Source organism: Pleurodeles waltl, chromosome 5 (genome assembly GCF_031143425.1).
Source record: "Pleurodeles waltl isolate 20211129_DDA chromosome 5, aPleWal1.hap1.20221129, whole genome shotgun sequence".
Classification (NCBI taxonomy): Eukaryota; Metazoa; Chordata; class Amphibia; order Caudata; family Salamandridae; genus Pleurodeles; species Pleurodeles waltl.
Window position 1 is genome coordinate 339,935,441 of NC_090444.1, and position 14,452 is coordinate 339,949,892.

Genomic DNA, 14,452 nt, shown 5'->3' on the forward strand with positions numbered 1-14,452 from the left:
GTTCAATGGGCACCACTGTTTCATTCTGTTTGAAAACAGGACAACAGAAGGTGATCTTTTCGTGTTTATCAGAATTAAGCTTAGATTATACATGTGGTGCAATAACAATAATGTATCTGGAATGGCTATACGTTTTAGACTCAAATTAACTAGAGTTAGCTTCATGGACAAAAACTGTACATTGCACTTTTTAGCAATAATTCCTGAAGTTTGCAGGCCATATTAAAATTTATATTATTCATTTGTACCAGCTAAATAAAAAATATGTAAATCACAGTCCATGTTCAATGTTTTTTTCTAAGAATAAAACAACGCACTCATAAGCATTTTTATCTCCAATAATATGGGTTTTTTTCACAGGGAGAAGATCCACTTGGCGCAATTCACCTGAGAGGTTGTGTTGTAACTGCAGTGGAAGATGTTTCAGAGGGTAATAAATAATTTTATTTGCTTCCCTCCTCTAAAATTCTATAGACTGATTTTGACAAGTTAATGAATGGTGAGGTATATTTATAGTGATACACTGGGGTAGAATGTGAGCAAGATGCTGAGTAGAGGGGGTCAGGGTACCAAAAAACTGCTGCCAAGGCATGGGTACTATGAACTTTGACAGTGACTGTAAATGGAAGCAGATGAGAGAGTCCATGAGGTGCCGAGTTCTACTTTAGTTAGTGCTACTTTCGTTCCAGGATGGAACCACATATTACTGGAGCATACAGCATATTGGCAAACTCTTAGGGTCATATTTCCAATTTCCTACCACCACCTTGCTCCACCCTAGGGTCATTTTTACTTATGCTAAGGTGACGTTAAGGAGGCCATTCCCCCGCACCATATTTACAAAGTGGCGCAATGCATGTGCCACATTATGACTGCGTCATGCATAATGTATGCTAGAGGGGCGTTCTCCTGCAGGGAGGCCCGAAAAAGTGGCGCAGTGAAATTTACGAGATTTCATTGTGCCATTTTTCTGCCATTTTTAATGTCTGCTCAAGGCAGGCATTAAATTGACACTCCTGAATTGGGCACTAGTGCAGCAAAGCGCAACAACAGCACCAAAAATGTTGATGCTGTTGTGGTAGCGACCACCATGGTGCACTATATTGTAAATACGGCGCAACCATGGTGTCATTAGGGTGTGCAGTGGACACAAGAAGAGTGGCACATCGCCACTTTCTTGTAAATATGCCCCTTGGTTGGTTAAAATAAAGCTCTGAGCCAGTGAAAATGAGCAGCCAGACACCAACTCAGAAGTGACAGCTTCTTCAGGTTGACACAGTGTTCCCACTTGACCTGCAGTTATTCTTTCAAATTTAGGGAAAATGGCTCCAGTAGGCTCCTGTTCAATACTCAGAACCAGCACTGGGGCTCGACACTGTCTGATGCAGCAATGCACGGTGACACCCTTCTTGCCAAGAACTCCTAGTGGTACAGGGAGCAAGTAGCCATCATCTGTGTGGCTGTGTGCTTGCATGTGTGACTGTTGGTGAGTAGATGTGTATTTCTGTCTATTAATGTATTTTTTTGGTGTATCTAAATTGTGCATACCTCTTTGAAGCTCTGTGCAATGATGCCTGTTGTTTGAATGGGGAAGTCTCTTGAATGGTAAATGGACATGTACCCCTTCCCTGAGTGTCAGACTGTGTGTGTAAGTGGTGTCATGACTTTTACTTTGGCCCATGCATCATGCTAATCTAGCATGTGCACAGAAGCCTAGGCATGTCCACTGTAATTTGAGGTCCAGCACCTGCTCTGTGACCTGGAAGGGGCACATCAAGCATGCATTGTGAGCCTTGACTAGTGTCCATGCCCATTGGTGGCATAAAGCAGTTGTGGCAGAGTATAGTGTTTTGTGAATTAGTAATGTGGCCAGTCCTTTTACTCTGTGTCAAAGGTGGGAGGCTACTTGCCCCACACAGTTAAAGTTATGCTGTTGTGTGAAATCCAGAACCTTGCACTTACAGTGTGCATGTCCACTAAGCATATGTGCAGTAAATATGTAGCACCTGAATGTTAGTGTGACTATGTATGTGCACCAGCAACACATCACCATGCCTGAATAGAGAATCTATTGAAAGTTGACGACTTCCTTTGAAGTGCCATTCCCAGTCATAGAGATGGATATGCAGAGGTTGAGTCCTGAGGGGAATAGGTGAGTAAAGACATTTGATGACTTCTTCAAAGCAGCAGGAGAACTCTGAGATGAAAAAACACAATGGCTTCTGATTAATCTTATGGAACAGCATGGCTGGCGCCTATTCTCAGCAAAGAAGATGAAGAAATAAAACAAGCTCAAAGATGTGAGTATGCACACTTCCACCTTAAAAGAAATGTGGATTAAGAATGCAAAATTTTCAACTCAGCATCCAATGAGCTGGTCAGTTCTTTAGCACATTTTGTTGCAAGGCTACAAAACCAGGTAAAAATGTGAATCTTCAATACATTTATAAATGAAGATGCAAATCGACGGCAGATCATTGAGGGCTGCTGTCAACAACCACAAAACGAAGACTCCTCCAAAGCTACTTTATTTAAAGAAAATTCTCAAGAGGGCTAAAGCTGATGAGCTGCCCAAACTATTACACCTTATTTGAAGGGATGAGACTGCAAGCAAAGAGGAGATTTATTTATACACCATCAAAGAGAGCACCAGAGTGTCATCAAGAAACAAGGAGGATCAAGAGCCTTGTTTCTAGACAATGGATAATTCTCAACTATGAGATATCAGAACCAAATGTGAGGCACTCAATGTCAACAATGCATGCACCAGAAGAAGAGTGAAACATGGTGCTAGGCATCCAGGGTCGGGGACACTGTAAAAAAGACCAAGGAGCTGGGTATTGCACAGCATCACAGGCACCTCCAAAGTGGTGTTAAAAAGTGATGCAGACAACAAAGTGTCACAGACAAATGCATATCTTGGAGGAGGACAGATGAAACAAACTGCATAAAATCTGTTAGTGCAAGCACTCCTTGGAAATCATCAGATAAGTATACCAGAGAAAGCCTCAAAAAACAGGAGAGACTGTCGCGGAAATGGTCTGTTCCACAAGATAAGAAGTGAGACAAGACCAATGCTGCTCCAAAGAATAATGAAAGAGACACCCATCAACGACGCCAACAGCAGTTTGTCAGACAGGAAGGAGGAATGCCATGAGTTTGGTGGAACTGAGCAAAATATGCCAGCTGCAAGTAATACCCTAGAAGGAAGTACATATAAGAAAGAGGTGTGAAGAGTAGAACGCCATCTAAAGAACACCTCTGATTCAAAGAGGATTTAATCACACACTGTGGAGCAACAGGATCACTAATTTCCCCATAGTTAAGACCCTTCATGTAGAAACCCATTGAAAGATTAATTAGATTGAGAGAGCATTTTAACACAATCTCTTGGATCAATAGGATTGCTGGTCAAACCAAGGCCAGGAATAAATACTTCCTGAAAGACCTCCAAAAATATAATGGAGACAGAGAACCTTTTCCATCCATAATGTTTGTACCACACACTGGGCATTTAAAGCTTTTTAAGAGGTGAGGAACTTACATCATTTTTCTTTATAAAGGAGGGAGATTTCATGACCCAGAGGGGTTGTTTTTTCTAACATAAGGGGGAGATGTTGTGTTGTGAAGGCAAAGGCACCAAGGGAATCCTCCAAAGCCAACAGCCAGGGTATTGGAGACTCCTTCCTGCCTCTGGGGCTGGAGAGGAATTGTGGGATGGAGAAGGGCATTCCAAGGCAGGACAGTCGAGGGACAACATCAGGGTCAGGTTGGGACTGACAAAAGGCCAGAGCACCCAAAAAAACTGGCCTAAATTAGTGGATCTCAGTCTTTCATGAAACATTGCTTGGTTAGTATCATTGGGTTAATTATGAGAAAAATTAGTGGTAAAGTAAATGTTTTAAAGCTTGTTGGGCCTCTAACATTGGTCTGGACCAGAAACGCCATTATTCCACTTTATTTCTGTAAACCCTAGGCAGCAAACTAGCAGAGGCATTTCAGGGGGCTTAAATAACCACCCATTCACAGTGGCTACATTCTCCAGAGGCCTACAGTCAGGTACTGTCAGGCCTGTATCACAGGCCTATTTGAGTGAAACAAGTGAAAGAGGCATGATTGATGACTGCCAGCGGGCAGTGGATTAAGGATTGAGACACAGGACAGCAGTTTGCCCTACCCACCCAGTGGGCCGCTGTGTGCATAAACCAGCCTAGCCCACTAAGTACTAGTATATGCTTTTGGTTATAATGCCTGTGTCATATTGTGTGTTTTTCTTTCATGGGACCACCAATCTCAATGACCACTCCTAACCATGTGTCCATTGTAAACTGACTTGTTCCGATGCCGATCTGACCCTGCTCTCTCGTTAACCCTACCTCTCCATCTTCACATCTACTACACCACAGCCTGAGTCTTACCAGCCGTGCAGGCTTCCTTCCTGCACCCCAGCCTCTTCTTCATTCCTGACTCTCCATTCTGATCAACTTCCCCTGATTCCACAGTCTATTTCCCTTGTTTCTAATCTCTGCAACCAGCATTGATTATGGCTTCCCCTTCTCCCTAGCTGCTCACCGGTTGGCTGATCCTACAGCCTCTCCCATTTCATATAGTCCACACTAGTCTTGCTCCTTAGCTTACCCTGACTGTCTACCATCAGGACATGACATTCAGTGTCTCTATCAGTAAACTGCAACCCCTTGCCTCACTCCAAAGCCTCCTCCCATATGCCTATCCCTCTCAATTCTCTGTATACCTCTCTTGACTGTTTTACCTTCTCTGCTCCTCTGTCACTGCACATTCCATGTTTATTTTGTTCCAGTCAGTTAGCATGGATTGTATTTTCTAATTCCTTTCATTTATGCTCTCTCTCTCTCTGTTCCCGTTTTTTTGTGCATGTCCTACTGTCTGTGTACCACTCTCTGGATTAATCCTTCCTCTTTCCACGCTTTCCTGTTCTTACTGTCCCTTTCCGTGGGTCACTCACTCCCCATTCACTCTTTGTTGTTCCTATAACAATGTACATCTCTTCTAATCTCTCTGTCCCCTTTTTCTGTGTCAGCTTCTCAATATTATCTCTGCTCCTGCATTTGCCCAGGAGAGCACTCAGATATGAACATTTCTCTTTCACCTCTTTTATGCCTATCCCCTTTTCCTCTCTATCAGCATCCTCCTCTTCCCATATCCATCTGTGGACTATCATGTCTTTGTGTTCTTCTCTCATCTCTACCAAGTCTTTCAATTCCCGTCTCTGTCCAGCTGTTGTCTATCTTTCTTCTCTTAATTTTCATGCATTGCTCATTGTTTTCCATTGAGTCTAGCCAGTAACCCTATTTTGTTCCCTTTCTTCAGCCCCTTCTCCCCCCCCAGGTTCTCTTCATCCCTCTTAACGACTTCTCACACCAAATCTTGCTACCCATTCTGGTTCTTTTCTTTACCCCTTCACCACAGCCCTGTCTCGCTTTCTCCCATCTTGCTTTTCTCTTCCATGCTCCCTCATGTCCGGTACGCTGCATGAATCTCCAGCACCTCTCTTCCAGTTTCCAATCATGAAGAAAATATGCTCCCACTCTTTTTGACTTTACAGACTCACCCAAAATAGGCTTCCTTGTGCCCAACTGACATTTACAACTATCAGCTCCTACCTCTTCCAACTAGGCACTCCCCTTGCCCTACTTTCCCATACCAAGAATTGTCCTTCTACTTCTTCTGACTTCACATCATTTCCTTGTTTCTCTGGCTCCTACATAAAAGCCACATTTCCACATTTCCAGATCCCACATCCTTTCTCTACATTTCCACCTGACATTGCCCTCCCATCCCAGTTTATCTTGTGCAGCCTGAGTTCCTAGTTTCTTAATTTGCCCTGGTTTTCCAGTCAGACCACCTATTCTTTCTTCCCTCTTTTTAATCACTCTTCCTTAGCCCTTTCTCTTTGTCATTCTACCTTATAAGAATCTTCCCTGTCTCTCCCCTTCTAGATTCCACATCATCCCAGTCTGCATGTACCCATAGCCTTCAGCTGCTCTACTTTCCCCCGAGACCCCAGCATTGGCCCACGTTTAGATTGTCTCCCCTTCATCTTATCCTCTTACCTTTCCCGACATCCCACCATGCTCTGCTTTCCTGATTCTGTAGAGCCATCCTCCCTGCCCCGACCCTCTATCCTCGCCCAACTCCACACACTGCTTTTCCCTTCCAGTATAAAAAATGTTCCCTTAAAGAACTAACGCACCCTTGCACTATGGAGCCAAGGTAGGTGCGTTGGCGCTTGGCAACCTAAAATGGCCCAGCACAGGGAGAGAGGTAAATAGAGCCATATCTCAGTAGATACAGCACTATTCTGCTCTCTCCCTTTCATGCAACACAGCGCTCGCAACTTTAGTTGTTGCACTGTGTTGAGGGAATATTCCATAAACCTGGGCCCTATGCTTTAGAGAACGCACACACACTTGCACTAGAGTGCAGAGACAATGCATCATATCTTAGTAGATATGGTGTGCCTTTTCTCCTTTCCATTGATGCAACCAACAGCAGCGACTTTGGTTGCTGCGCCGCATTGCGTCATATATTGGTAAATCTGGGCCTTGGTGGTCAGGAAGAATGTAGTGAGCACAGAGTTTGACAAAAAGAACAAAACCCACATTAAACACTTCAATGTTCTGTTTTCTGCTCTTTTTCAGCTAAAAAATATGAAGTTGAAGGCAATCTTTTTGAAATCATTACCGCAAGCGAAGTCCATTATTTCCTACAAGCAGCCACACCCGGAGAGCGCATCGAGTGGATTAAAGCAATTAAAACTGTCGCACAGATAGGAAAATAGAGCAAAGTCACGTGCCGTTAGATGTGTCACTGTGTCTTTTTCTAGGCAGAGACAGTAAATGAGCTATGGTTGCATGGAGAAAAGAAATATATTTTCCCAAAAGGAGTTGTATTACGAAATGTCATTTTCGATTGAAAAATGTAAAAGAAAACAAACAATTCAGGTACCTTGCTTCATCACACGATCGCTAGGTAATGTTCTGACACCTACTTGTATATTACAATAAAAAAGATTTGGTTTGCAGTATTAGTTTTACAGTTTCTAACTCACTCATACTTTCAACATGGTCACAATTCCAACTCCCGTACAAGTTTACTTTTATGTTTCTGGCATATTTCTCGGAGCTCTGGGTAACAGCCAAGACTGTCCAATAGAGCTCTCCGTATTTACCTCACTGATTCTTTGACTCAGGAACTTCTTGTTCTGGAGATGTTCTCTCACTTCGTCGTATTGTCAGGTAAAGAATTGAACAATGAAAGTCACATTTAAGAATGATATTCATGAAACCGGCACTCACTGAAGCCCTCCTGGCCAACATTGGACCTATCTCAATCATTTTCACGACCTTGAGAGATGTGTAGAGCATTGTCCGTAAGTTATTCACATCCACAGCTTTCGGTCTTAGTTTTGTAACATTCCCGCCTTAAACAGAATGCCTTGTGTCAACCCTTCTACACTCCAAGATGTGTGTAGGCCATTGTTTGTAGATCATGGACAGCTGCAGTGTGCATTCTTAATGTCAAAAGAGTCCCCCACTGACAGAAAGCCATTTCTTCCACACCCTGAGATATGAGTATACCTTTCTTTTTAGGTCATGGACAGCCACATATTCCATTCCTGGTCATGTAAGGTTCCTGCCATTGACACAACATTCTATCTCAATCAATCCTGTACTCTGATATATGCGTAGGCCATTGTCAGAAGGTCCTGCACAGATGGAGCTTATAGCCCTTGTCTTGTAAAATGTAGCCAATGACACAACGTGTCAAAGGCAGAATGGGATATGTGTGGGCCATTGTAAGTCAAGGACAGCAGCAGCTTGTAGTCCTATTGTCGCATTATTCCTGCTTTTGACACAACCTTCTATCTTAACCCTCCCTGCAACCCAAAATATGTGTAGGTGATCACCTGGCACAAGTAAAATGTGGCGCAGGGCTTTACAAACTTCTGCAATGGTACCATTGCACCAGTTTGTAAATGTGGCGCTGTGTGAGGGACACTTTGTGGCGCCGTAAAATATTAAAAAAGACACTATGGCAGCGCAAGAGGCTTATAAATGAGCCCCAAAGAGTAAATAAAGCATACCCGGGGCTTATTCTTGGTTTAATCATGGAATTCAGGAACAACTAGGAGCACTATAAAAGTAAATTGCAGCAAAATCTTTCTAAATCGGGCTCCAAATGTCAGAGGTTGAACTTACTCAAGGTAGGGATCAGTATGTGTCATCGATACAATGCAAAGCACATGCATTTCCAGCTAATTAATGTGATTCAGTGCTTGCGTATGGCAGCTTGTGACTGCTGTTGGCTGTCACCCGGCTATATAACTCCATGTCACAGTTACTGTCACAGGAAATACTTTTTTGCCTAAGAATCCTCGGGAAGTGATAAATACTGGGTCCGGTTTTAACAGCCCCAGAAAATAATATTTTAATCCATCTATGTAGGAAAGTCCTTTTTTTTTTGCCTGATCACCCCCACTCTTTCTGGATAGGTACTGGTGGTTACTGACTCTTGGCTGTGCCCTGGGTACTGCTTACCAGTCCCAGGGCCAGTGCTCTGTGTAAAATGGATATGCAAATTAGGCTAATTATAATTGGCTAAGTTCACCTACCTATAAGTCCCTGGTATATGGTAGGGCATGTAGGTTTAGGGACCACAGCATAGGTGGTGCACACCTAGGTGCACTGCTGAGGTGCCCAGTGTCATTTTAAAAGCAAGCCTGCCTTGCTGGCTGCTTTTAAATTAAAGTTATATGCAAATTCGACTTTGGAATTAAAGGTACTTCCAAAGTCTTAAACTACCTTATTTTTACATATAAGTCACCCCTAAGGTGTGCCCTATGTGCCCCTAGGGCTGGGTGCCATGTAACTATAAGCAGGGACGTTATAAAAATAGATTTATAAGCCCTGGTGAGGTAAAAACAGCCAAATTCGTTTTTCCCTCATTGAAGTAAATGGCCTTCATAGGCTAGAATGGGCAGACTTTATTTTAAATTTTAAAGTCTCCTTAAATGTTACATACCAAGAATTTGGTATCAAATTAATTGTTGTAATAAATCCCACAACTTCCAGTTGTGGGATTTAATATAACTTGTTCAGGTAAAAAGTTTAGACATTACATAAAAAGTTGCCAATTTCAGCTCTGCATTGTTTTTGCTGCTGTGCTCTGATTGGCCAGCCTGCAGCAGCTTCTGCCAGGCTACCTTGATGAGGTGTGAAGTGGCCTGACTTCACACAAAGGAATGTGCTTGGGGGAGAGAAATCTCCCCTCAGCAGATGGTGAGGCAGGAAGGGGGAGGGCGGCCAAACTGGTCTTCAAAGGCAGAGAAGGACATTTGGAGCACCCAGCAACACCCCCACATCCTGCAACCCCAGACAATTAGGTGCCCCCTTAATTAGATTAGGAGAGGGCAGGAGAGGGGTGTGTTTATGATTTTTAGCCACACCAGTGGGTGGGCTCAGCCAGATCTATCCTCCAAAAATCAGATTCATCCATTTTGGATTTTTAGAGACTGTTGCCTTCTGGGATGGATTTTTGCCACACTTCCCAGGAAGTGGTCATCACAGGGGGACGACCCTGTCCCTGATTGGAGAACCAGGACCCCCCTGCTTTTCACCCAGGAGCAAGGATAAAAGTGGCAGACCTGCACCCACACCTCAGATCCCCTCCAGAATTCAACAAGAAAGGAACTAAAGAAGAAGAAGGACTGCCCTGCTGGACCCCTGGCCTGCACCTGGACCCTGCACTCAGAAGGACTGCACCAGCTGCACACTTGGGCTTCACCACAAGAAGGACTTTGCCTGGCTTCAACTGGTTCAAGGAGGGACTCCCTGTTTGCTACAGGTGAAAAATTGCTATCCAGAGTCCCCTGCACCAACTCCTGAAAAAGTGACCAGCTGACCACTGTCCAGTGGCCAAAAAGGAGTTTGCGCCAGGTGCATTCTGGGAGTTGAAGTCCGCACTTCCCAAGGACCATCACAGAACTTCTGGACCCTTGGGGTGAGCTGTGGACCCCAAAAGAACCTTAAAAGAACATCTGGGTGAAGCCCCAGAAGTTTGGAAAAGATTGGAGAATTTTTGAAAAAAAGCTCCATAAAGTGACTGACCCGACGCGGAAATTCTAGCCGGCTTGCCTCAACCGCGACCCGGCCTTACTTCGTGGTTCGTCCCGGTAAAGAAAAACATCCAAAAAAGAGACTAAGTCCGAAGGTAAAAAGTTGACCGGGACCTCCCAGCCATCGTATCCGAGAAGGGCTCCACGGACGTCGGATCAAGATCCAGGTTTACCCCGGTCGAAGGATTTTCATCTCGAAAAAACGACTAAGTCCGAAGGTAAAAATCACCACCGAGGAAACCGACTTCGCGTATCCGGACAAGGGCTCCAGGAGGTCGGATTCAACTGGCAGGTTCGTCCCGGTGAAGAAAAACATCAAAAAAGAGACTAAGTCAGAAGGTAACTTTTTAACCGAGGCCTCCCGCGACTTGTAGCCGAGCAGGGCTCCATCGCGGTCGGCCTGAAAGTTTGACTTTGCCCCGGTCCTGATGCAACCAGATGACCCGATAGGTGCTTTTTGTTTCTAAGCGCTAGAAAATAATAATACTTTAAAAATTCATATCTCCGGTTCCCCTGAACCGATTTTAATCGTTTTTGTGTCATTTTAAAGATAAAAATATAAACTATTTTTATAAATTGGTTTCGGATTTTTAAACTATTTCCTGTGTTTTATTTAATTACTGTTTTGTGATATTTGAATGCTTTACACTTTGTCTCCTAAGTTAAGCCTTGACGCTCGTTGCCAAGCTACCAAGGGTTGAGCTGGGATTAATTTACTGAGACCTAACTGTACCTATGTGGAGGTTAGTGGCTTGTTGCTAGGTGTAGGTACCTACCTGCCCTACCAATAACCCATTTTCCAACAATCTATTTTTAATAATATAATCTGACAGTTAAATTGGTAAAGAGGCTTCAGTTGAAGTAGGACATGGATTTTCAATCACTATGTCATCGCTATGCAATTCCTACTGTCTGTGATCTTCACTAGCGAAGTTTAATGTATATGTGTAAACCAATAAAAAAATATGTAACACATGATCTGATGATTTATAGATGTGAGTTACATTTTAAAGCCTGGACCCTGTGGACCAGATTTACAAGGGCCTAGCGCTACACTGGCATCATTTTTTTATGCTAATGTGGCTTTAAGGAGCCCATTCTTATTCACCATATTTACAAAGTGATGCAATGCTAGCATTGCGCCACTTTGTAACCCCTAACGCCACATTATACCTGCGCCAGGTATAATGTACGCAAGGGAGCGTTACCACACAGGCATTAAAGTGACGGGCCCATATTAACCTATGGGCCTCCATAGTGCTTTGCTGCACTCACGGCATTATTTATGGTGCTAATCCATCAAAGCACCACAATAGCATCATAAATTATGAAGCTATTGTGGAAACGAGCGCCATGGTGCACTGTGTTGTAAATATGATGCAACCATGCTCTCATCAGGTTGGGCATGGGAGGTGCAAGAAAAGGGCGCATCAGGAAAGATGCACCATTTTCTTGTAGATCTGGCCCTATGAATCATATTTACAAAGACTTTGCATTGGCTCAAGTGTGAGACAGTGAAACACAATGTGACAGCTGTGATTTACTTTCTAACCCAAAAGGTGGTTTCTACTGAAAAGGTACACTTTTCTCAGAACACAACACTTTGCAACCCTTTGCATCATGGGTCGATGTGGGTCATTGCAAAAATCTATAGCTTTCGGTGCAAGTCTTGATCCCTCGGCAGTATGCGTGTAGACAAGCCCCCTTCAGAAGTAGAGGAACAAAAGTATCAGAACTAGGCTTTATGTGAAAAAAATAACACCTACTGGATGCAGGCATGAACAAGGAGTAATGTTTTCACTTCTCCTGTAACCCAACATTTGTGCAATGTGTTGCAGTGCACAACACACATCCAAAGCATCGTAACATTCTGAATTTGTCTATGCTCAGAAATCTATACTGGAGGGGAATGTCTCTGTAAGGAAATGCCTCCTTGGCATGGTTACCCCCTGAATTTTTGCCTTTTGCTGATGCCAAGTTATGATTGAAAGTGTGCTGGGACCCTGCTAACCAGGCCCCAGCACCAGTGTTCTTTCCCTAAACTGTACCTTTGCTTCCACAATTGGCACAGCCCTGGCGCTCAGGTAAGTCCCTTGTAAATGGTACCCCTGGTACCAAGGGCCCTGATGCAAGGGAAGGACTCTAAGGGCTGCAGCATGTGTTATGCCACACTGGGGACCCCTCACTCAGCACTTGCACACTGCCTCACAGCTTATGTGTGTTGGTGGGGAGAAATGACTAAGTCGACATGGCACTCCCCTCAGAGTGCCATACCAACCTCACACTGCCTGTGGCATAGATAAGTCACCCCTATAGCAGGCCTTACAGCCCTAAGGCAGGGTGCACTATACCACAGGTGAGGGCATATGTGCATGAGCAATATGCCCCTACAGGGTCCAAGCAAAACCTTAGACACTGTAAGTGCAGGGTAGCCATAAAGAGTATATGGTCTGGGAGTTTGTCAAATACAAACTCCACAGTTCAATAATGGCTACACTGAAATCTGGGAAGTTTGGTGTCAAACTTCTCAGCACAATAAATGCACACTGGTGCCAGTGTGGAATTTATTGTAAAATGCACCCAGAGGGCACCTTAGAGATGCCCCCTGAATACTAGTCTGAATCCTAGTTCTAGGCTGACCAGTTTCTGCCAGCCTGCCACAACCAGACAAGTTGCTGGCCACATGGGGAGAGTGCCTTTGTCACTCTGTGGCCAGGAACAAAGCCTGTACTGGGTGGAGGTGCTTCTCACCTCCCCCTGCAGGAACTGTAAAACCTGGCGGTGAGCCTCAAAGGCTCACCCATTTTTTACAGCACCCCAGGGCATATCCAGCTAGTGGAGATGCCCGCCCCTCTGGTCACTGCCCCCACTTTTGGCGGCAAGGCTGGAGGAGATAATGAGAAAAACAAGGAGACCCCCAGTCAGGACAGCCCCTAAGGTGCCCTAAGCTGAGGTGACCCCTGCCTTTAGAAATCCTCCATCTTGAGTTTGGAGGATTCCCCCAAAAGGATTAGGGATGTGACCCCCACCCCTCAGGGAGGAGGCACAAAGAGGGTGTAGCCACCCTCCAGGACAGTAGCCATTGGCTACTGCCCCCAGAGTATTTAGGAGCACCCCAGAATGCAGAAAATCAGATTCCTGCAACCTGAAACAAGAAGAAGGACTGCTGACCTGAAAGCCCTGCAGAGACGATGGAGACGACAACTGCTTTGGCCCCAGCCCTACCAGCCTGACTCGAAGAAAACTGCAATAGCGACACATCCGACAGTGACCAGCGACCTCTGAAGCCTCAGAGGACTGCCCTGAAATCCGAAGGACCAAGAAACTCCAGAGAACAGCGGTACTGTTCACCTACAGCAACATCTTTGCAACAACGAAGCAACTTTTAAAGAACTCTCTCTTCCTTCCGGAAGCATGAGATTTCACCTCTGCACCCGACGCCCCGGCTCGAGCTCCGGAGAACCAACACTACAGGGAGGACTCCCAGGCAACTGCAACCTCGTGAGTAATCCGAGACGACCCCCCTGGACACCTACAGTGACACATGCAGAGAGAATCCAGAGGCTCCCCCTGACCATGACTGCCTGTAACAAGGAACCCGACGCCTGGACCAAGCACTGCACCACAGCCCCCAGGACCAGAAGGAAACGAACCACAGTGCAGGAGTGACCCTCAGGCGACCCTCTGCCTAGCCCAGTTGGTGGATGGCCCGAGAAGCTCCCCTGTGCTCCACCTGCACATCTAAAGTGACCCCCGGGTACCTCCATTGATTCATATTGAAAACCCGACGCATGCTAAGCACACTGCACCCGGCCACCCCTGTGCCGCTGAGGGTGTGTTTTGTGTGCCTACTTGTGTACCCCCCAGTGCTCGACAAAACCCCCCTGGTCTGCTCTCCAAAGACGCAGGTACTTACCTGTTGGCAGACTGGAACCAGAGCACCCCTGTTATTCATAGGCGCCTATGTGTTTTGGGCTCCTCTTTGACCTCTGCACCTGACCGGCCCTGTGCTGCTGGTGTGGTAACTTTGGGGTTGCCTTGAACCCCCAACGGTGGGCTGCCTATGCCCAGGATCTTGAACTTGTAAGTGCTTTACTTACCTGACAAACTAACAATTACTTACCTCCCCTAGGAACTGTTGATTTTTGAAGTGTGTCCACATTTGAAATAGCTTATTGCCATTTTAATCAAATCAGTGTATGCTATTGCTCTAATTCAAAGTTCCTTACTTACCTTTGTGGAGTACCTTGCATTTTATGTATTTACTTCAAATCTTGAACTTGTGGTTCTAAAACG

General features: G+C 45.0%; 1 protein-coding gene across 1 annotated transcript in view; it reads left to right on the top strand.

Annotated features, from left to right (window-relative positions):
* Positions 1 to 7,063, top strand: part of PLEK (pleckstrin) — a 398,482-nt gene extending 391,419 nt beyond the window's left edge. Inside the window, exons 8-9 of the mRNA XM_069234077.1 lie at positions 361 to 430; positions 6,681 to 7,063. Coding sequence (XP_069090178.1) covers positions 361 to 430; positions 6,681 to 6,820 — 210 coding nt within the window. The 3' untranslated portion in view covers positions 6,821 to 7,063. The remainder of the gene's footprint in view (positions 1 to 360; positions 431 to 6,680) is intronic.
* Positions 7,064 to 14,452: the final 7,389 nt, after the last annotated feature.